Source organism: Bos indicus x Bos taurus, chromosome 14 (assembly GCF_003369695.1).
Source record: "Bos indicus x Bos taurus breed Angus x Brahman F1 hybrid chromosome 14, Bos_hybrid_MaternalHap_v2.0, whole genome shotgun sequence".
NCBI lineage: Eukaryota > Metazoa > Chordata > Mammalia > Artiodactyla > Bovidae > Bos > Bos indicus x Bos taurus.
Window position 1 is genome coordinate 19,467,862 of NC_040089.1, and position 21,315 is coordinate 19,489,176.

General features: G+C 44.8%; 1 protein-coding gene across 6 annotated transcripts in view; it reads right to left on the minus strand.

Annotated features, from left to right (window-relative positions):
• SPIDR (scaffold protein involved in DNA repair) overlaps window positions 1-21,315 on the minus strand; it is a 275,902-nt gene that overhangs the window by 22,473 nt on the left and 232,114 nt on the right. For all 6 annotated transcript variants that reach the window (XM_027560936.1, XM_027560940.1, XM_027560937.1 and 3 more), the window contains one exon: window positions 19,275-19,415. In XM_027560936.1, coding sequence (XP_027416737.1) covers window positions 19,275-19,415 — 141 coding nt within the window. The remainder of the gene's footprint in view (window positions 1-19,274; window positions 19,416-21,315) is intronic.

Here is a 21,315-nt window from a genome sequence, read left to right on the forward strand (position 1 = left end):
CTGCAGTGATTTTGGAGTCCCCCAAAATAAAGTCTGACACTGTTTCCACTGTTTCCCCATCTATTTCCCATGAAGTGATGGGACTGGATGCCATGATCTTCGTTTTCTGAGTGTTGAGTTTTAAGCCAACTTTTTCACTCTCTACTTTCACTTTCATCAAGAGGCTTTTGAGTTCCTCTTCACTTTCTGCCATAAGGGTGGTGTCATCTGCATATCTGAGGTTATTGATATTTCTCCTGGCAATCTTGATTCCAGCTTGTGTTTCTTCCAGTCCAGCGTTTCTCATGATGTACTCTGCATATAAGTTAAATAAACAGGGTGACAATATACAGCCTTGACATACTTCTTTTCCTATTTGGAACCAGTCTGTTGTTCCATGTCCAGTTCTAACTGTTGCTTCCTGACCTGCATACAAATTTCTCAAGAGGCAGATCAGGTGGTCTGGTATTCCCATCTCTTTCAGAATTTTCCAGTTTATTGTGATCCACACAGTCCAAGGCTTTGGCATAGTCAATAAAGCAGAAATAGATGTTTTTCTGGAACTCTCTTGCTTTTTCCATGATCCAGTGGATGTTGGCAATTTGATCTCTGGTTCCTCTGCCTTTTCTAAAACCAGTTTGAACATCAGGAAGTTCACGGTTCACATATTGCTGAAGCCTGGCTTGGAGAATTTTCAGCATTACTTCACTAGCGTGTGAGATGAGTGCAATTGTGCAGTAGTTTGAGCATTCTTTGGTATTGCCTTTCTTTGGGATTGGAATGAAAATTGACCTTTTCCAGTCCTGTGGCCACTGCTGAGTTTTCCAAATTTGCTGGCATATTGAGTGTAGCACTTTCACAGCATCATCTTTCAGGATTTGGAATAGCTCAACTGGAATTCTATCACCTCCACTAGCTTTGTTCGTAGTGATGCTTTCTAAGGCCCACTTGACTTCACATTCCAGGATGTCTGGCTCTAGGTCAGTGATCACACAATCATGATTATTTGGGTCGTGAAGATCTTTTTGTACAGTTCTTCTGTGTATTCTTGCCATCTCTTCTTAATATTTTCTGCTTCTGTTAGATCCCTACCATTTCTGTCCTTTATCGAGCCCATCTTTGTACGAAATGTTCCTTTGGTATCTCTGATTTTCTTGAAGAGATCTCCAGTCTTTCCCATTCTGTTGTTTTCCTCTATTTCTTTGCATTGATTGCTGAAGAAGGCTTTCTTACCTCTTCTTGCTATTCTTTGGAACTCTGCATGCAGATGTTTATATCTTTCCTTTTCTCCTTGGCTTTTTGCTTCTCTTCTTTTCACAGCTATTTGTAAGGCCTTTCCAGACAGCCATTTTGCTTTTTTTGCATTTCTTTTTCATGGGGATGGTCTTGATCCCTGTCTCCTGTACAATGTCACGAACCTCATTCCATAGTTCATCAGGTACTCTATCTATCAGATCTAGGCCCTTAAATCTATTTCTCACTTCCACTGTATAATCATAAGGGATTTGATTTAGGTCATACCTGAATGGTCTAGTGGTTTTCCCTACTTTCTTCAATTTCAGTCTGAATTTGGCAATAAGGAGTTCATGGTCTGAGCCACAGTCAGCTCCTGGTCTTGTTTTTGCTGACTGTATAGAGCTTCTCCATCTTTGGCTGCAAAGAATATAATCAATCTGATTTCGGTGTTGACCATCTGGTGATGTCCATGTATAGAGTCTTCTCTTGTGTTGTTGGAAGAGGATGTTTGTTATGACCAGTGCATTTTCTTGGCCAAACTCTATCAGTCTTTGCCCTGCTTCATTCTGTATTCCAAGGCTAAATTTGCCTGTTACTCCAGGTGTTTCTTGACTTCCTACTTTTGCATTCCAGTTCCCTATAATGAAAAGGACATCTTTTTTGGGTGTTAGTTCTAAAAGGTCTTGTAGGTCTTCATAGAACTGTTCAACTTCAGCTTATTCAGCATTACCGGTTGGGGCATATAGACTTGGATTACTGTGATATTGAATGGTTTGCCTTGCAAATGAACAGAGATCATTCTGTCATTTTTGAGATTGCATCCAAGTACTGCATTTCGGACTCTTTTGTTGACCATGATGGCTACTCCATTTCTTCTGAGGGATTCCTGCCCGCAGTAGTAGATATAATGGTCATCTGAGTTAAATTCACCCATTCCAGTCCATTTCAGTTCGCTGATTCCTAGAATGTCAACATTCACTCTTGCCATCTCTTGTTTGAGCACTTCCAATTTGCCTTGATTCATGGAGCTGACATTCCAGGTTCCTATGCAATACTGCTCTTTACAGCATCAGACCTTGCTTCTATCACCAGTCACATCCACAGCTGGGTATTGTTTTTGCTTTGGCTCCATCCCTTCATTCTTTCTGGAGTTATTTCTCCACGGATCTCCAGTAGCATATTGGGCACCTACTGACCTGGGGAGTTTCTCTTTCAGTATCCTATCATTTTGCCTTTTCATACTGTTCATGGGGTTCTCAAGGCAAGAATACTGAAGTGGTTTGCCATTCCCTTCTTCAGTAGACCACATTCTGTCCCCAACCAGAGCAATTCACAGACAGAAGGTAGGGGGTGGCTGTCAGGGGCCAGGGAGCCCTGGTTCAGGGCATAGAGCTTCACTTCACGAGGGTGACAGGTTCTGGGACATGCTGGTATGATGGCTGCAGAGCACTGTGAATGTACTTCCTGCTACCTAAAAACTGTAAGATGGAAACTTTTATATTATGTGGATTTTATCAGTTTTAAAAATGCCGTTTTAGTTGAAAAAAAAAACTATATATCTCAAAGGCTTCTTAGATTTTGCCCTAATTTTCAACAGTGTTAATAGATAATAATGTTGTTTACGTTATTAAAAGCTTGTGGCCTTGACAATTAATATTACACATTTTTATTTTTTTCCACATTTAATGTTGAGAAATGTACTATTTTAAATGCTTAGGATCCAGCAGTTAAACTCAGAGTTGAGAGCCTTGGCATCACAGAAAAGGAGACTCAAAGCTTCCCTGCTGTCTTCTGGCCCCTCGCATGGATCACAGCAGAAGCGTGGTGCACAGGGCAGGGTCTGCAGCCAACACCAAGACTCTGGGTCCAAATCAAGAACAAAAGCGGCAAGTAAATGGGGACACGCTGGTGAAAAGTCACTCTCCCCTTCTCCTGGCAGCAGCTGTTTGTGTAGGTGACCGGACAGAGCTGGGTGACTGACCAGGGCCAGCTGAGGTTGAGAGGCGGCCACTGGATGCCGGGGGTCCCCTGGAAGCTGGGGGCTGGTGGGCCCACTGTGCCTGTCTGCCCACTTCTGCCCCTCCTCCTTCCATACAGCTCCCTGAGGGATGGGCACCAAAGTGCTAGCCCAGTCGAGGCTTGGAGACCCTGTGAGGGAGTAACCAGCATTCACACAGTCTCATGTGCACTGACACAACCTCAGAGAAGAACCCCGCATAAACAGAGTCATGTGGTGCCTGGTGTGTTCAGTTCGGCTTCCGTCACTCAGCACAGTGGCCTTGAGGTCCACCCAGGCTGCAGCGGCACCAGCACTCGCTGCTTGTACTGCTGAGCGCTGTCCACGGTGTGCACGTGACACAGCTTGTTTACCATTCACCTCTGAGGGACATGGGGGTTCTTTCCAGCTTGGGGCTATTAAAAACACTTGGCACAGAATTTTATGGGAATGCTGATGTTCTTTTCTCCAGATAAATGCCCAGGGGTGCAGCTGCTTGGCTAAGTATGTTCAGGTTTTAAAGGGACTGCCAATTCTGTTCCTGCAGGGAACCACACCACCCTACAGCCGTACCAGCAACATGAGAGACCGTTTCTTCACATCCTCACTAGCATCCAAGGCTGCCACTGCTTCTCATTTCAGTTGTTCTGACAGGAGTGTGGTAATATTCACCTCAGTCATGCTGTGCTTCTACCTGAGGACAGTGACGTCAAACATCTTTCCAGGCGTTTATCTGCCATGCGATGTCCTCTTTGGAAATGTCTCTTCATGTCCTTTGCCCATTTCTAACCGGACTGAGTGTGTGTATGTTTACTGCTGAGTCTTTAGATTTCATTATATAGTCTAAGATATAAGATTTACAAATATTTTCCCATGGTCTGTAGCTTATCTTTTTCATTCTCTTAATACAATCTTTTGCAGAGCAAAAGATTTTTATTTTGATAAAGTCCAACTTACTGATTTTTTTTCCTTTTGTGGAACACACTTTTGGTGTCTATCTCAGAACTCTTTTCTTAGTAGGTCCCAATGGTTTTCTACTAAAAACTTTATAGTTTTATGTTATATTTAAACCTAAAATATTTCGTGAGGTATGAGATTGAGGTTGAGATTAATTTTTTGCCCATCCACGGGCAGTGAGCTGAGACCATCCTTCCTCCACTGAGTGGCTTTGTTTGCACTTGGTCAGGAGTCACGTGGCTGTAATCCCACAGCCCTTCCTAAGTTCTCTCCACTGACTAGTCATGCCTCCACCAATGCAGCAGTTTCTTGTAGCCATTTAATAAGTTCTGAAATTGGGTACCATTCCTCCCACTCTATCCCTTTTCAAAGTGGTTTTATCTATTCTGGTTCCTCTGCATTTCCCAATAAAGTTTGGAATAGGCCTAGACATATCTACACATTTTTTTTTGTTGGAACTTTAATGGGCATTGTGTCAAGCCGATCCACTCTTCTGGGGAGAAGTAGCATCTTCACGATGTTGAGTCTTCCAATCCATGATGTGGCACATGTTTATTTAGATGTCGACTGATTCCTTTAATCAGTGTTTTGGAGTTTGCAGCATACAACTCCTGACATATTTCATTAGGGTTATGCCTAAATAGTCCTTTTTCAGCAACTGAAAATACTGTGTTTTAAATTTTGGGTTCGAAGGGTTCACTGGAAATGTGACCGATTTTGAATGTTAATCTTGTATGCTGGGACTCTGCTAAACTGACTTACTCATTTTAGGAACCTTTTTGTCTTTTGCAGATTCCTTGGGATTTCTGACCTAGACCATCATGTCATCTCACAGTTTTATTTCTTCCTTTCTGATTCTTTTGTTTTGCCTTGCTTCACTGTGCTAGTCAGTCTGTTTAGTACTTTGAAAGCACTCTATCAGAATCTAACATTTAACTTCCACATATATATATATATTATATATATATAAAATCTATCTATATATATAATCTAACGTTTAACTTCCACTTTCAAACACTCTGATATGAAAAAACCCTGAGAGGACATCAAGGACAGAGAACATGACCAGGAGCACATGGAGAGTGGGGGGGTGTGATGTCAGCAACGGGACACTCACGAAGCTGGATGAAGGGCAAAGTCACTACCCTATTCCCTCAACCGCAGACAAGTTCTCTCATTCCTTTCCACTTTCTCCCTGCCCCCACTACATAATGAAACTACTCAAAGAAAGGCTGGGCAAGGACAACAAAAACTACAAACCCAGGCGAACTTGTGGAAGAAAAGCACACACGCCCCTTGCCATTCTGTGCATGTCTGTCTGAAGCTAAAGCCCTGGTTTTACCAACTGGACTGGCCATCTTGGTGAGTAAAAAGAGTGGTACAATACTACTGACTGCTATATCCATGTAACAGAGCATCAGGCCGCCATGAAAAGGGCTGAAGCACTGACACATGATCCAACACGGATGGACCTCACTATCCATGGTTCCTCACTATCCATGGTTCCTCACTATCACATGTTCAGTACGCACAAACTCACAGACAGACAGCAGATGAACAGCTGCCAGGGGCTGCTGACAGTGGTGGGGGCCGGGGAGGGAGCGGCGGCTCATGGGGATGTGCCTCTTTGGGAGAGATTCCTGAATTAGAAATCAACTGTATTAGAAATCAGCTGTTCCTTAATTAGACAGTGATGGCATCAAGTCGGGCACTCTGACTTCAGAGACCATGCTCTGCTAAGAACACCCCACAAGTGTGGGGATTACTAAACACGTTGCAAGGTTAATCCAGTGCATTTCAGGATGATATTTTTCAAATTGTAGATAGAGATACTAAAAAATTAAGTGCTCAGAGGGTAAACTGACAAGGTTAAACAAAGCCACAAACAGACACTCCAGACAAGACAGCGGAGCTGTAAGACAGAGGAGCTGGTTTCCTCAGAAGCTAGTGAAAGGAAGAGAAACCCAGCAAAGCTGGGAAAGAATCAGGGGACACGATCTCAATACAGAGGTGGAGATGTGGCAACAGAACAGAACTTATGGTGACCGTGGTAACTGGTCACACAGCGGTGACCATTTCATGATGTATAAAAATATCAAATCACTATGTTGTACACTTGAAACTAATATAATATTGTATGTTAATTATAACCCAGTAAAATTTTTTACGTTAAAAAAAAAGAAAAATAAATGCATACACATCTGAATTTAAGCCTTTTTTACTATTTCTTTGTACCATCACTTAAATTTATTATATAACCATGTAAGATAAATTTATAATTTTGGAATACCTCACATTTTGCAGGATATCTGGTAGTTACATTTTTAAAATGTCCTTCCTAATCTTAATTCTTTCTTCAAGATTTAGGATATAAAAATATTAACTAGAGCTTCCCTGGTGATCCAGTGGTTAAGAATCCACCTTGCTAAATCTCTTCCAACTCATTTGTTATAGTTTTAATTCTTTATAAAGGCTACATGATATTCCATGATGTGTGTATCAAAATTAGTTCAGTATTTTCTCTGTTGATAAGCATTCATTAAAAAAAAAGTATTGATACGTTGGTGGCATTTACAAAGGAACAGAGTGAAATTTACATGCTCACTTTTATATTTTTAAGTTGGAATTGTAGCATTCAAACTGGTGAACAAATGCTAAACATGAGTTTATTTTCATAAACAAAGCTATAATTACTGATTAAAAAAAAAAAAAAAAAGAATCCACATTGCAATGCAGGGGACACAGATTCCAGCCCTGGTCCGGGAGGACCCCACAGGCCACGGAGCAACTAAGCCCATGTGCACAACTGCGCCCATGCCCTCCAGCACCCGTTATGTCACAACAAGAGAAGTCACGGTAATGAGAAGTTTGGGCGCCACAATGACGAGCAGTCCCCACTCGCTGTAACTAGGGAAAGCCCCACGCAGCAGCAAAGGCCTAGGACAGCCGAAACACTAAGTAAATAAATAACTAACAGAACTTTGGTGATTGAAGTAAAGTCCGATGCTATAAAGAGCAATATTGCATAGGAACCTGGAATGTTAGGTCCATGAATCAAGGCAAATTGGAAGTGGTCAAACAGAAGACGGCAAGAGTGAACACTGACATTTTGGGAATCGGTGAACTAAAACAGACTGGAATGGGTGAATTTAACTCAGATGACCACTGTATCTACTACTGTGGGCAGGAATTTCTTAGAAGAAATGGAGTAGCCATCATAGTAAACAAAAGAGTCCGAAATGCAGTACTTGGATGCAGACTCAAAAATGACAGAATGATCTCTGTTTGTCTCCAAGGCAAACCATCCAATATCAGAGTAATCCAAGTCTATGCCCTGACCAGTAATGCTAAAGAAGCTGAAGTTGAACGGTTCTATGAAGACCTACAAGACCTTCTAGAACTAACACCCAAAAACGATGTCCTTTTCATTATAGGAGACTGGAATGCCAAAGTAGGAAGTCGAGAGATATCTAGAGTAACAGGCAAATTTCACCTTGGAGTACAAAATGAAGCAGGACAAAGGCTAAAAGAGTTTTGCCAAGAGAATGCACTGGTCATAGCAAACACCCTCTTCCAACAACATAAGAGAAGACTCTACACATGGACATCACAGATGGTCAACACCAAAATCAGATTGATTATATTCTTTGCAGCCAAAGATGAAGAAGCTCTATACAGTCAGCAAAAACAAGACCCGGAGCTGACAGTGGCTCAGATCATGAACTCTTTATTGCCAAATTCAGACTGAAATTGAAGAAAGTAGGGAAAACCACTAGACCATTTAGGTATGACCTAAATCAAATCCCTTACGATTATATAGTGGAAGTGAGAAATAGATTTAAGGGACTAGATCTGATAGACTGAGTGCCTGAAGAACTATGGACGCAGGTTTGTGACATTCTTGGGGATCAAGACCATCCCCAAGAAAAAGAAATGCAAAAAGGCAAAATGGTTGTCTGAGGAAACCTTAAAAATAGCTGAGAAAAGAAGAGAAGTGAAAGGCAAAGGAGAAAAGGAAAGATATACCCATTTGAATGCAGAGTTCCAAAGAATAGCAAGGAGAGATAAGAAAGTCTGTGAAAGTGCTGGAGTCAATATGCCAGCAAATTAGGAAAACTCAGCAGTGGCCACAGGACTGAAAAGGTCAGTTTTCATTCCAATCCCAAAGAAAGGCAATGCCAAAGAATGTTCAAAGTACCACACAATTGCACTCATCTCACACGCTAGCAAAGTAATGCTCAAAATTCTCCAAGTCAAGCTTCAACAGTACGTGAACCTCCAGATGTTCAAGCTGGATTTAGAAAAGGCAGAGGAACCAGAGATCAAATTGCCAACATCCACTGGATCATCGAAAAATCAAGAGAGTTCCAGAAAAACATCTACTTCTGCTTTATTGACTATACCAAAGCCTTTGAGCATGTGGATCACAATAAACTGTGGAAAATTCTTCAAGAGATGGGAATACCAGACCACCTAACCTGCCTCCTGAGAAATCTCTATGCAGGTCAAAAAACAACAGTCAGAACAGGACATGGAACAACGGACTGGTTCCAAATTAGGAAAGGAGTATGTCAAGGCTGTACATTGTCACCCTACTTATTTAACTTATATACAGAGTACATCATGAAAAATGCTGGGCTGAATGAAGCACAAGCTGGAATCAAGATTGCTGGGAGAAGTATCAGTAACCTCAGATATGCAGATTATACCACCCTTATGGCAGAAAGTGAAGAACTAAAGAGCCCCTTGATGAAAGTGAAAGAGGAGAGTGAAAAAGTTGGCTTAAAACTCAACATTCAGAAAACGAAGATCATGGCATCCGGTCCCATCACTTCATGGCAAGTAGATGGGGAAACAATGGAAACGGTGACAGACTTTATTTTGGGGGGCTCCAAAATCACTGCAGATGGTGACTGCAGCCATGAAATTAAAAGACGCTTGTTCCTTGGAAGAAAAGTTATGACCAACCTACACAGCAATATATATATATATATATATATATATATATTTTTTTTTTTTAACACAGCAATATTAAAAAGCAGACATTAGTTTGCCAACAAAGGTCTGTATAGTCAAACCTCTGGTTTTTCCAGTAGTCATGTATGGGTATGGGAGTTGGACTACAAAGAAAACTGAGGACCGAAAAATTGATACTTTGAACTGTGGTGTTGGAGAAGACTCTTGAGAGTCCCTTGGACAGCAAGGAGATTCAACCAGTGAATCCTAAAGGAAATCAATCCTGAATATTCATTGGAAGGACTGATGCTGAAGCTGAAACTCCAATACTTTGGCCACCTGATGGTAAGAACTGACTCAGTGGGAAAGACCCTGATGCTGGGAAAGATTGCAGGCAGGAGGAGAAGGGGAAGACAGAGGATGAGATGGTTGGATGGCATCACCGACTCAAAGGACATGAGTTTGAGTAAGCTCCAGGAGTTGGTGATGGGCAGGGAAGCCTGGTGTGCTGCAATCCATGGGATCACAAAGAGTCGGTCACGACTGAGCAAATGAAGGGAACTGAACTGAGCTCAAGTTCATATAAAACAAGTACTTTGTGCATTTCTGTTCTACCTGGGCAGGAACTGCCACACACACACACACACACACACACACTCAGAGAGGGGAAATAAGGAATTCTTGCTGCAAGCTGCTGCTGTCCAGAACTGCAGACAGTTCTTAGGCTGGTCTCAGGGCCCAGGAGGTCTTTATCACTTCAACAGTGTGACGTGACCTACTTACCAGTGTGGAGACAGGAACACTCACGCTCCACACAAAATCTGTCAGCCCAGATTTTCTGATAGATACATACACTTTTTATCCAACACTACCGGTGCGCTCTCATATTTGAAACAAGCTAGCCTCTTCACAATCTACTCCATCACCACAAATTCACATACCACGTAGCTGCCCTGCACAGACTCCCCGGAAGACCCTCTGCTCTCCTGTGGGGATGGTCTACATGGGCACAAGCAACAAACCAACACAACCCTCCGCCAGTGACTGGGCTCTGAGGCAACATAAAATGGTAAAACTACAAAGAAGACAGCGGGGGAAATCAGGGCTGCAGAGGTCCTGGGGCGTGGGGTGGCGCCTGGACGCCCAGCATGTTTTGTCCTTTGAATCTGGTGGTGGCATCCTGGGTAGCCCTACAGTTGTTCACTCTACTCTGCACTGAGGAACAGCTCTCATGTCTGTCACGTTTCCCCATAAACAAGGCTAAGTGAGTGAAAAGATCAGTAAAGGAGACACAGGGCGCACACACGTGTCCGTTACTAGCGGTGGCAGAAACTGGAAAGGACACCGTTGGAAACAACAAAGAGAAAAGCAACCATTCTCCTTTGTTTATAAACAAGTTTGCATTCGTGGAGAAAGACATGCAGTAAATGCCCAGCGGAAAGGAGATGTTTAAATTTCCTTTTCCCCATATATTAACAACCAGTGACGGCGGCAGCTGTACTATGAGCTCCCACAGATAATCCTGGAGGCCTGGTCTGATGCTTCTCCAACATGTTGTGGTCCAGCCCCAGGGCACCCTTGGGACCACTCTCTCCACTGTCAGTGATTCCAGGCAGAGGAGCAAAGTCTTTGGTTTAAAAAGAATAGTAATGAAAATGACTATACTATAATGAAAAATAGTAACGAAAATGTCCAGTTCTTAAATGTCATATTTTCATTCGTAAGTGTCTAAGTAAACAGGAAAAAAAAAATGTTGAACTAAACCTGAGGCATTCAGTGCAATTAGTATGGATCTGATGCTCCTCCTGTCATTCAAGATAATTGCAGCAGAGATGGCTCACTGCTGCTGTTTAACAAAAACAGTGGAAAACACCAAGAATCTAAATTTACATCACTCCTGACAAGAAATGGTCAGACTTCTGATCTGAGGGCCAGGGATTACAACTATAAAGCAAATGAGAAATTTAACAGAAGTGAATTCCCCTGGAACTGGAAGTAACTACATGTAGGCCAGAGCACCAGGGATGCAGCCGATGGCCTCTGGAGGACCAGGCTCCAGGCCCACCCTTGACCTGCAGCCAAGTTATTACTTGTCTCAGGAGCTTCCGGGTCTTTACTTAAAAACACAGTAACATGACCTAATTTGCCAGCAGGCTGGAGAGTTGAAGGGAAAGAAAGAAGGACCACAGTGGCAGTGACACTTCTCTTCCCACTTCTACGTCCTATATGAACGGACAGGCATTTTACTGCAAACAAAAAGATTTAAGTAGCTTCTACCTAAAATTATCATACGTAAGATTCTCCAAATTTGAGAAGGCACTTAACAAAAGCAAAATCAAGCATTTGTGTTTCATATTTGAGATGAACAAGGAACATCCCACCAAGCTTCTGAATCACATGGCCCAGTGCCCCACGATAAGGCCTGCTGCCCCAGGCTATTATGCTGAGAGAGGAAGAGGAAAAACCATATACATATATTTTTATACTTAGTTTTGTTTATTTATTTGGCTGTGCCAAATCTTAGCTGCAGCATGCAGGATCTAGTTCCCTGACCAGAGATGGAATCCAGGCCCCTTGCCTTAGGAGTCTTAACCACTGGACCACCAGGGAAGTCTCAAGAAAGAACCGTGTGGATATGTGAAATGTCCAGAACAAAAGCCAGTCCTCAGTGATCACTTCCCAATCACGCAGCCCTAGGAGCTGGGTGGGGGCCATGGTGGCCCAACCCACCACCTCCCAGTTCTAAACAGAAGAGCTCTATGCAGATTTATTATTAACACAGAGCTTGCTGTCTGGACTTCTATTTTTTAAAAGTTTGAAAGCTTTAAAACTGCTGGTCCCCTGCAGGTAGATCATTTTGATTTTTGTGAGATGAGTGTGGGGAGAAGGGGAGTACTGAGATTTGTAAGAGAAGGAATGAATGAAAAAGCAAAAAAAAAATCCTGTCCACTGGCTGAATTCTAGACTTACTGTGCTGCAGGTAAATTTACTGGATAAATTACTAACCAGAGTTAGGCAGCAGATGTTTTTGTGTTCCTGTATCAGCTGATCTTCCTTCTGGTCTCTTGGATTCCTGTTTTAGCTAAAATCTCTCTGTACTTTTAACTCCACTGGCTTCATTACCCCTTCTTGCCCACTGTTATAATTAACAAGGCCAACTTGATTTCTGTTCTATCTTGGAAAAAAATAAAAACACTTCCAACCTCTAGTTATCATTCTTCTAAATTACTCATCGTACTCTTCCCATTTTGTTTGTAAAAACAAGAAAGAGTTAGATTAATGCTGACCAGAGCTCTACTTTTTAGTTAAATGGAAAAGAGAAAAAAGTGGGAGGAGCAAGGGCAGAACCACTACCATGGTGTTCTCAGGTGTGCAGAACCACTTGTGTGTGAACTCACGAAGTCACAACCGCCTGGGAAGGCAAGTGCTACCTGTCCTGCCTGACGCCTGAGGGGTCAGCCCCCAGCGCACAGACCGACGCCTGAGATGAGACACACAGACGGTGGTGCAGAGCCCTGCTCTCCCCTCCACTGCCTCTACTCAGTGACCAGCGTTGCTCCTGAAGCTTTGATTTTGCTAAGCAAGCCCCCTGCACCAGTCAGGCCGACACTGCCAAAATCACCCCAGTGAACTGGGTTCGACTTAGGAAAGGGGGTGGGTGTCTGAGCCACTTCGGAGATTGCTACTAACAATTCCTTTTTCAAATGGCCAAGAACTACTGTGACAGTCTGCTGTGGTTCAGACCTCATCATTTTAGTCAGGTTTTCACTGCACGCTCTATTGATTGCTACAGAGGACATGAGGATAAGTAACACTTGGCTCCAGCAAGACAGTCTATTTTTGGTCAAGAGATAACAGGAATGAACTTATGGGTGGGGACGTGCCCTCCCATGGGTGTCTGCCATGAACTGGAACAAGCCACACCCTGAAAGCCTCTGGGTAAAGCCCCACCCGCTCCAGCAAAAACCTCCTCCGACTGTCAGTACAGCCCCGCAGGCAGGTCAGCTTCCTGCTGACTGGACTGACTTCAGCCCTGCATCCACACTCAGCCACCGTGTTCATGAACCACTGACAGGGACAGACATGCAGAGGACCCTCAGGGCAGAACTTCTGTATCTAACTGCCGACAGGGTGAATTTCTTTTTATTGGATGGTTTTCTGAAGCACTACTAGGGCAGTAATCCTGACAGTGGTTAATGCTTGGCCTACACAGTTCAAACGCCTCTTTCAGGTGGTTTGTGGTTCTCTTCTCCTCCTCTTCCTGTGATCAACCTGGTGGGCGTATGAGCCTCTCTGTAATCTGCCGGTTTTCCCCTTTGTCTATATATTCATCACTGGTTACACAGAGAGATATACAAGAGTTTTCTCTTCTTAAGGGTTGTTCATTGAATGATAAAGGTAAGGAATGGTTTAGAAGTGCCCAGTTTACTAAAGAAATCTGTCCTGCTGCTGCTGCTGCTGCTAAGTCGCTTCAGTCATGTCCGAAAAGAAATCTGTCCTAGTTTCCCAGAAATAATCTTTACGGTTCAAGTTCAATACTCGACATTTCCTTCTGAGCCCCTAACTCCCGACTTAGGTCTTTTTGAATGATGTGAAATTATGCCTAGACATTCCATTTAGAAACTATTCTTCTCCAACTGGACTTATGAAACATTTGTAGCTGTTTTCATAACACAGTGTACTTTTGGGGCAATGAATTCATTTATGTCCCTTTAAAAGGCTGAGGTGAAATTCACATGACGCAGGATTAACTGTGTCACACAGCACAGTTCACTGGCAGTGAGCACATTCACAATGTCGTCCAGTCCTGGAATACAGTCATCGTCCCAGCAAGACACGGTGCCCGCCAGCAGTCACCCCCTGCTCTCCTCCCGTCTGGCGAGCACCAACCCGCACTCTGTCGCCATGGGTTTGTCTCCTCTGTTTCATGCAAGCGGGACCCCACAGCATGCATGCAGCCTTCTGCGTGGACTCCCTTCACTCAGCATCGTGTTCTACATGAGTCAGTGCTTTGTGCCTTTTGGCCAGTTTTTTGAGCATCCTTGGTTTTAGGATTTAGTACATTCTCTTTCAGTGACACTTTATTCTCCTGCCATTAACTGGGTGGTGAACCCACCAGGAACAATTTTTCAAAATGATGAAAGATTTCTTGAGTATGTCTCTTGAAAGAGGATTCCAACCACAGCAATGAGCAAACCCCAAGGGAAGTGTGTCTCTTTAAGAGGCAGCTGTTTGAAGAGGGGAATCAAAGGAGGAAGTCATTGAGGCTTCTGTTCCCAGGAGCACATTCACCAGACTCGCTTTCTGCTGAAACAGCATCTGAGATGATGCCTCAACAACGGCCCCCAAGCCCCGTCCACTCGTGCTGGACGGTTCCTAAAAGCTTCCTGTGCTGCCCCTCCACACACCTGGCCACACAAGGGCCTCCAGGAGACCGACGCCCCAGGGCCCAGAGTCACGCAGAGCCTGACCTGGGCTAGCCACCCTCACCTGTTCCAGGCCCTCCTCCATAAGCTGGGATTCCATCCCTGACAAAGTGCTTTCCCATCACCCTCAAGCGCGTCCCCCTGGGCATAGTGGGGAGGAGCCAGGGTCCCAGCCTGGGGCACACAGAGGATGTGTTTCCCATCTGCACTTGGTCTTTGGACAACTCAGCCTCCAATCTTCCCTCTAAAACTGTGCACCAGTGATTACTGCCAAGAAAGCACAAGTTCAAGGCTTGTTGAGGAAAATCTAAGATGAATCCAAGCAAACAACTAATGTCCATTCCACAAACACTTCTTATGAGCCTCTCAGGTGCCAGGGATTGAACCGTGCACAGGAAATACAATGGTGAGTGAGAAACAGAGCCTGCACTCACAGAGCCTGGCGATGGGCAGGCCAGCGTGGACACTGGCCACCAGGTATGCTAATCCACAAAGGTCTACACCATGCAGAGGGGAGTGACTGGGTTGAGAACCAGTCTGTATGTCAGTAAGCCACTGGGACTCTGAGCTGGGCAGCCTGTACCTGACACAGGCAAGCTAGGGGAGCCATTCCAGGGCTCCTCAGACAGGTGTTGATAATTGCATATTATCACTAAGATGTCACTCAAATTTACATTAGAATACACCCCTCTGGTGGGACACAGGTCATGAGAAACCCACATAGCCCTGAGCACTGGGCCAAGGGAGCTGCTGCAGGAGACAGAGGGCCTTAGAGAGCCCAGATATGAGGGCAGGAAGGACTGGTACCTGGGACAAAGGGTGACTGCTCTGGACAGGAAGTACTGTGGGCTGGGGGTGGGATGGGGGCTTCTGACCTCCTGGCCGTGGGTTAGTTTGTGAGCAAGCTAACTAAGCTTGGTTTTGAACTTAAAGATTATTGGTACTTAAATCTGTTACCTTTAAAACAAAAGCTGGCATGTAAACACTAACTATTAATTGGACCATTTTCTGAAATACACCCCCCTCAGCGTCCCCAACCCCTCACTCTATCCTCAAAGCTTACCAGTCTCTGCCCCAGGCAGGGGAGTGGATGTCTCAACCAGGGGGGTGGGTCCTCCCGCCCTCACCTGAGTCCTCAGCCCCCGACTCCTGCAGTTCTCTCCAGGGTCCCCAGATCTGAACCTGCCCTCTGAGCCCCACAAAATGGCTGCTGTGTCTGGTACTCACTGTCGGGTGTGTTTCAGGACCTCCTCCTGGCTCTCCTGCTGGTCTGTGAGCTCGGGCAGGAAAGGGCTAATCTACCCTCCTGGCATCAGTCCTGGCTCCCTGGAGAATCTCCCCACTCCCACCCCGGAGTGACCGGAAGTTACAAATCCACGGTGCCAGGTCCCTGCTTCTGCCCCCAGCGGCTGCAGAGATCCCCAGGTCTGCACCGCTGCCCCAATCACTCCCTCTGTTTCAAATATATTAAAAATACAAGACCAGAATCAGCTCTACTCCATTTTCAATTTTGTTACCTCTTCGTTTCTTCTCTCAAAAACTCCTAGGGGCCCTAATTTTCCCTGGGTCACTGCAGAATTCCTAGTTAACAGGATTTGAGGCTTCATCTGACTGACTTTTTATTTCAGTACTTTCTGATTTAGGATAAATCCCCCAAATCTAGCAGAGCAGTAACTAGCCAGACACATAGCACAAACAGGCACCAAATATTTAAAGAGTAAATGAATTATACTTTCTCCTAACCCTACTTTTATGTCTTCACAGATAACATCTTACCAATTTGAGGAGAAATTTTCTATTTGCAAGATCAAGATGTCTGTACATTCTCACTCACTGCTTTCAGGAAATCTTCTGAGATCAGATATTTAAGACCTCATCACTTAAAGCAACAACCGCCCAAGTCCTTGGGCAGGTCTAGTCTTCAGTTCAAAGGAGGCAATTCAAGGTCAAAGACCATGTAAGTTGCTTCCTCATCATGGTCAGCACTCAGGCAGACTCGTCTGTATACAGTGAAGGCTGACTAAACAACAGTCTTCAGTACATTACTCTCAAAGTGCCACTGAAAAAAATCTAAACAAATTTTCCCTCAGTATTGATATATCACATAAAAATAAGATCACCTACTAATCAGCAATAAAAAGATAAAGCTCATACCCAGAATTAGGACATCAAAGTAAAGTGAGTTTTCAGCCTATCTGACCTCTACACCGTTGCAGAGGCCACCTGGGAGAACAAAGGTCAGGGGACACGCCTGTCCCTGGACAAACAGCCTGAGTCCTGGGGAAGAAGCGAGCAGGGCAGGGGTGGGCTCAGCAGTGCTATTTGAAAGGGTCTTTGCCATTACATCCAGGCTATTTTCCTGACTCTTCTCACTTTAACTGGTCAGTAGGGACACAAAACACCAAAAATGTGTCAGAGAAACACAAAAGACGGCTGTTTTTGTTCAACCATTCCAAGGGGGGAAGGTGAACAGGGTGGGGTGCCCTGCACAGGGGCCCAGCCCCGAGGCCATCAGTCCACCTAGAGCTGCCACTAGGACAGTGGACCATCAGGAGCTAAAATTTAAACGACTCCATGACTTAGCCCAAACAAAAACTACCTTCAAACTGACAAAGAAGCAGCTTTCTATATTAGACATTGGAGTTATATAATTACAATTAATCATTTTAGCTTGAGTTCTGGGAAGTAAGTCTATTTTGTTAAGATTTATGAGAAATATATTTTGTTAAGGTTTATGAGTTGCTACGAAACACAATAATTTAGGGGAAAAAAGAGACAATTTTTGTTTACTGGGCCATGGATGGATGACTGGCAGTGGGTGATGTCACTAATAGGCAATTATAACATTCAGCATTCCAAAACTATTAAATAATTTGTTTTGAAGAAATATAGCTTCCAAAAGAACAAAAAGACAATCTATTTGGATGGTTACATGTCAAAGTAAAGTTAAATACATAAGATAAAGAAATTAATTCCAACCTAAAAAGAAGTATCAACTATTTCAATAGCAACCCACCCCATTATTCTTGCCTGGAAAATCTCACGGACAAAGGAGCCTGGGGGGCTATAGTCCATGTGGTGGCAAAGAGTAGGACATGACTTAGCAACTAAATGACATTTAGTCAAATTTTAGTTCAACTTAAAAATGGAGTGGGTTCCAAAAGTTTGTCTGTAAACAAATTATTTAGATTACTCAGTGCATTTCCTACAGAAAAAATATGTCCTATGGCAATGTTGTAGACAATAGTATACCTCCAGTACAACTCACAAGAACCCGGTTAAATGTCAGGTACACAGACGGTTCTGTGGCCTCACGGTAAAGAGCAGGTGCTTTATGGAGCCAGAGCCCCTGGGCCCCAGGCTCTGTCAGTCCCCAGGAGCACGGCCCTGGAGGTGAGTCCCGCCTTCACCAGCAGGAAGTGTGTCCCCAGAAGCAGCCCCTTGGCCTGCAGCACTCCAGGAGATCTGCCAGCTGGAGGGGCTCCATTGAGATGCACGTGACGCAGAGCCCCACGTACCTGGTGTGTGGTGGCGACGGGGGGAACCGTGCTGAGTGCACCTCTGGGAGGTCTACACAGGGCCAGTGGAGTTACTGCCGCCAGGCTAATGTCAGGGCAACACCTCGCTTACCACAACTACACACGGTCTTTCCAGATGCTTGTGATTCTGAAACCAAGGGCTAAATGGGGTTCAACTTCATAAGGACAAGGTTCATGCGGCCCAGTTGGGCTTTCCAAATATCTGGGCAGTGCTGTGCCTAACGTATAAGGCAATTACATTATAATACAGCCACCTTTCCACAAACAGGAGGAAGAATCTGTTACAAGACAAACATGCATGGATCAACGCAGGGCTCACAAGGGATCTGTCCTTCAGGAAAGCAGGGTCCTGGGTGGAGCCACTGCTCACCTGCCTGGTGCCACGTGAAAGACAGATTAGGCACAGAGCCGGGATGGGGAGAGCGGACTGTGGATGGAGGTCAGGTGGAGGAATGCTCGGCAATGCTCCAAGTTTAGGAAGACCACAGCAGACGGCTGCGGTGCAAACCACCGGCTTCCAACCTGCTCCAAGTCAGACCGCATGTGCACATGATGGGCTTGCCCTCCCGCAGACAGTGTGACAAGCTGAGACGTTACTCCAGCAAAACACGGACATCAAGACCTACAATGACATGCTGTTTGAGGAAAGAGGCTCCAATGAGAAATCCCCAAATTCACTGTTTACAATTCTCTACATGACTGGATAGTTCCATTAAAAATGTTCTTCTTTCCCCTAATTCAAGACTAAGATGATTACTTGAATGGAACAATGAACTGCTGGGCCAGATCCATGTACTATTTCTACCCAAAACAACATCGAGGGTGAGGTGCCATGCAGCTCGACAGAAAATATGCTTTCTTGCCATGGAAAGCAAAAAACACGGCAAAATAAAGAGTTCTGAAATGCCTTTTCACAAAGTTGTATTTTCATTTATATAAACTGACTCATGCGAAGCTACCTTATTAGTATAGATAGTATATAGAAAAAACTTTAGAATGAAAAGACACATGTATAGCATTTTTAATCCTAATCTTAATAAAACTGTGAATCACTAAACTTGCAACATTATTTCTGTTGTCACTTATACTGTTTCTCTCAGAAATACTTTATGAGCTTAACCCAACTCCCAGCCTTGTTTTAGAGGCAAACTTTCAGGCCTAAAAATAAAAGTACAGATGTCTCACCTTGCTCTGGTGACCTTCTGCAGAACCTTCATGCCTGACAGCCTGCAGCACTTCCCCTCCAGCCGCCTGTCTTTCAGGATGCCGCCCTCCAAGTGCACCTCACTGAAGAGTCCAAGGGCGTCTTGCACAAGAAGGCAGACTCTACAAAAAAGCATCCACATGTGCTCTTTAGGAAACAGGTTTTGATTCGGTACAGAGACCAGAATTTCCTTCTCCTTCAACAGAAATCCACTGTAGGCATCTTCCCAAATAGGTGAACCAGGATAAATGAACAATATTGAACTAAAACATGCACTTCTTAGATTTGTACAAGCAGGTGCGTGGACCACCACCCACAGAAAACAGTAGGAGACAGAATTCTCTTCAGGAAGATAACTACGCCCTAACCCCAATGTGCTTTACAAGAGCACACTGAGACCACCTTTCAAATCAAGTATTTTACCACTGCCAGACACAGAGTAGCCCCTTTCCCTTGTTTACCCTGTCTGCCGTAACAGAAACATTTATGTTTCGTATGGATGCTCAACACTGAGCCACGGTCTCTCATGATCCTGTCCTGTTTGGAGCAGCCTGCCGAGTGAAGGCAGGGATGAAGACAGCACGCACTTCCATGTTACACCTATCCTGTGGTTTTGTCCCCTGACCATTCCGCAATGCAGAGCCTCTAGGAGGGAAGCCCTTCGGTTTGCCCTGACTTGCTCCTCTGCTCCTAGTCTAACTCAGGCTGAGGCAGGGGCAGGTGACCAGGCTCCATCTGCCAGCTGTGAGAGGGCAGGGCAGGGGGTGCTACACCCACTCTCATGCCCTCGGTCGCCTCACCGACCCCTGGAGCATTTCACACTGCTCTGTATTACTGTTAACATATATGAAGTCAAGATGTATACAAAAACCTCCATGGATCTGTTTTTAAATTTATTTAATTGGAGGCTAATTACTTTACAATTATTGTAGTGGTTTTTGCCATACACTGACATGAATCAGCCATGGGTGTACATGTGTTCCCCATCCTGAACTCCCCTCCCACCTCCCTCCCCATCCCACCCCTCAGGGTCATCCCAGTGCACCGGCCCTGAGTGCCTGTCTCATGCATCGAACCTGGACTGGCGATCTGTTTCACATTTATGATGATATACGTGTTCCAATGCTTCTCTCAAATCATCCCACCCTGGTCTTCTCCCACAGAGTCCAAAAGGATCTGCTTTTTAAGACTAGAATTTTTTTCTTAATTGGAGGATACTTGCTTCACAATGTTGTATTTGTTTCTGCCATGCAACAATGGGAATCAGCCATAAGTGTTTATATATCCCTTCCCTCTGGAACCTCCCTCCCCACCCCACCCTACCCCACCCCACTAGGTCATCACAGAGCACTGGGTTGATCTCCTCAAGGCTCACAGCAACTTCCGACTAGCTATCTACTCTGCATATGGTAATGTATATATTTCAATCCTACCTGAAACTAGAGAGAATTTCTGACTGCTTGTGTTGAGAAGGGGGAGGTGGGGAACTGGATCCTACCCTTGCCTTAAACCTGCTCTGACGTTTGCCCATGTCGCAGATGACCCAGGAAGGGTGCTCCTGTTTATTCTTCTGCCTGGAGTCCGTCCTGACTTGGGGGGGAGGGAGGCACTCAGGCCCCCCTACTACTCTCCTCACCGTGTTCACACCCAGCACACACACCCTCCCGCCTTGCTCTGCTCTCACAGGCAGCTTTGTCCCTCTGGCCCACGGGACGGGAGCCGGGCGGTCAGCACACTCCCAGTGGGAGCGGGCTGAGGAGCACACAGGAGCCCCAAGCACTACACTTGTTTCCTGCTCCTGACCAGCAATCTTCAAAAACCACTGCAGGTCTGCACAGAAAAGGCCCTCGATCAACTTGTTTTTCCTGAATCAAGAGGTGTTTCCCATAAATTACATCACATTCAGGGAACACGAATGCCTTCGCAGGGAGGTAGTACCCTGGGGGTGACTGCAGTAGCTGGAATGTTCTCACTGTAAGGAGATGGTGGGGAGTGAGCTCTGGGGCTGTGAGCAGGAAGGGC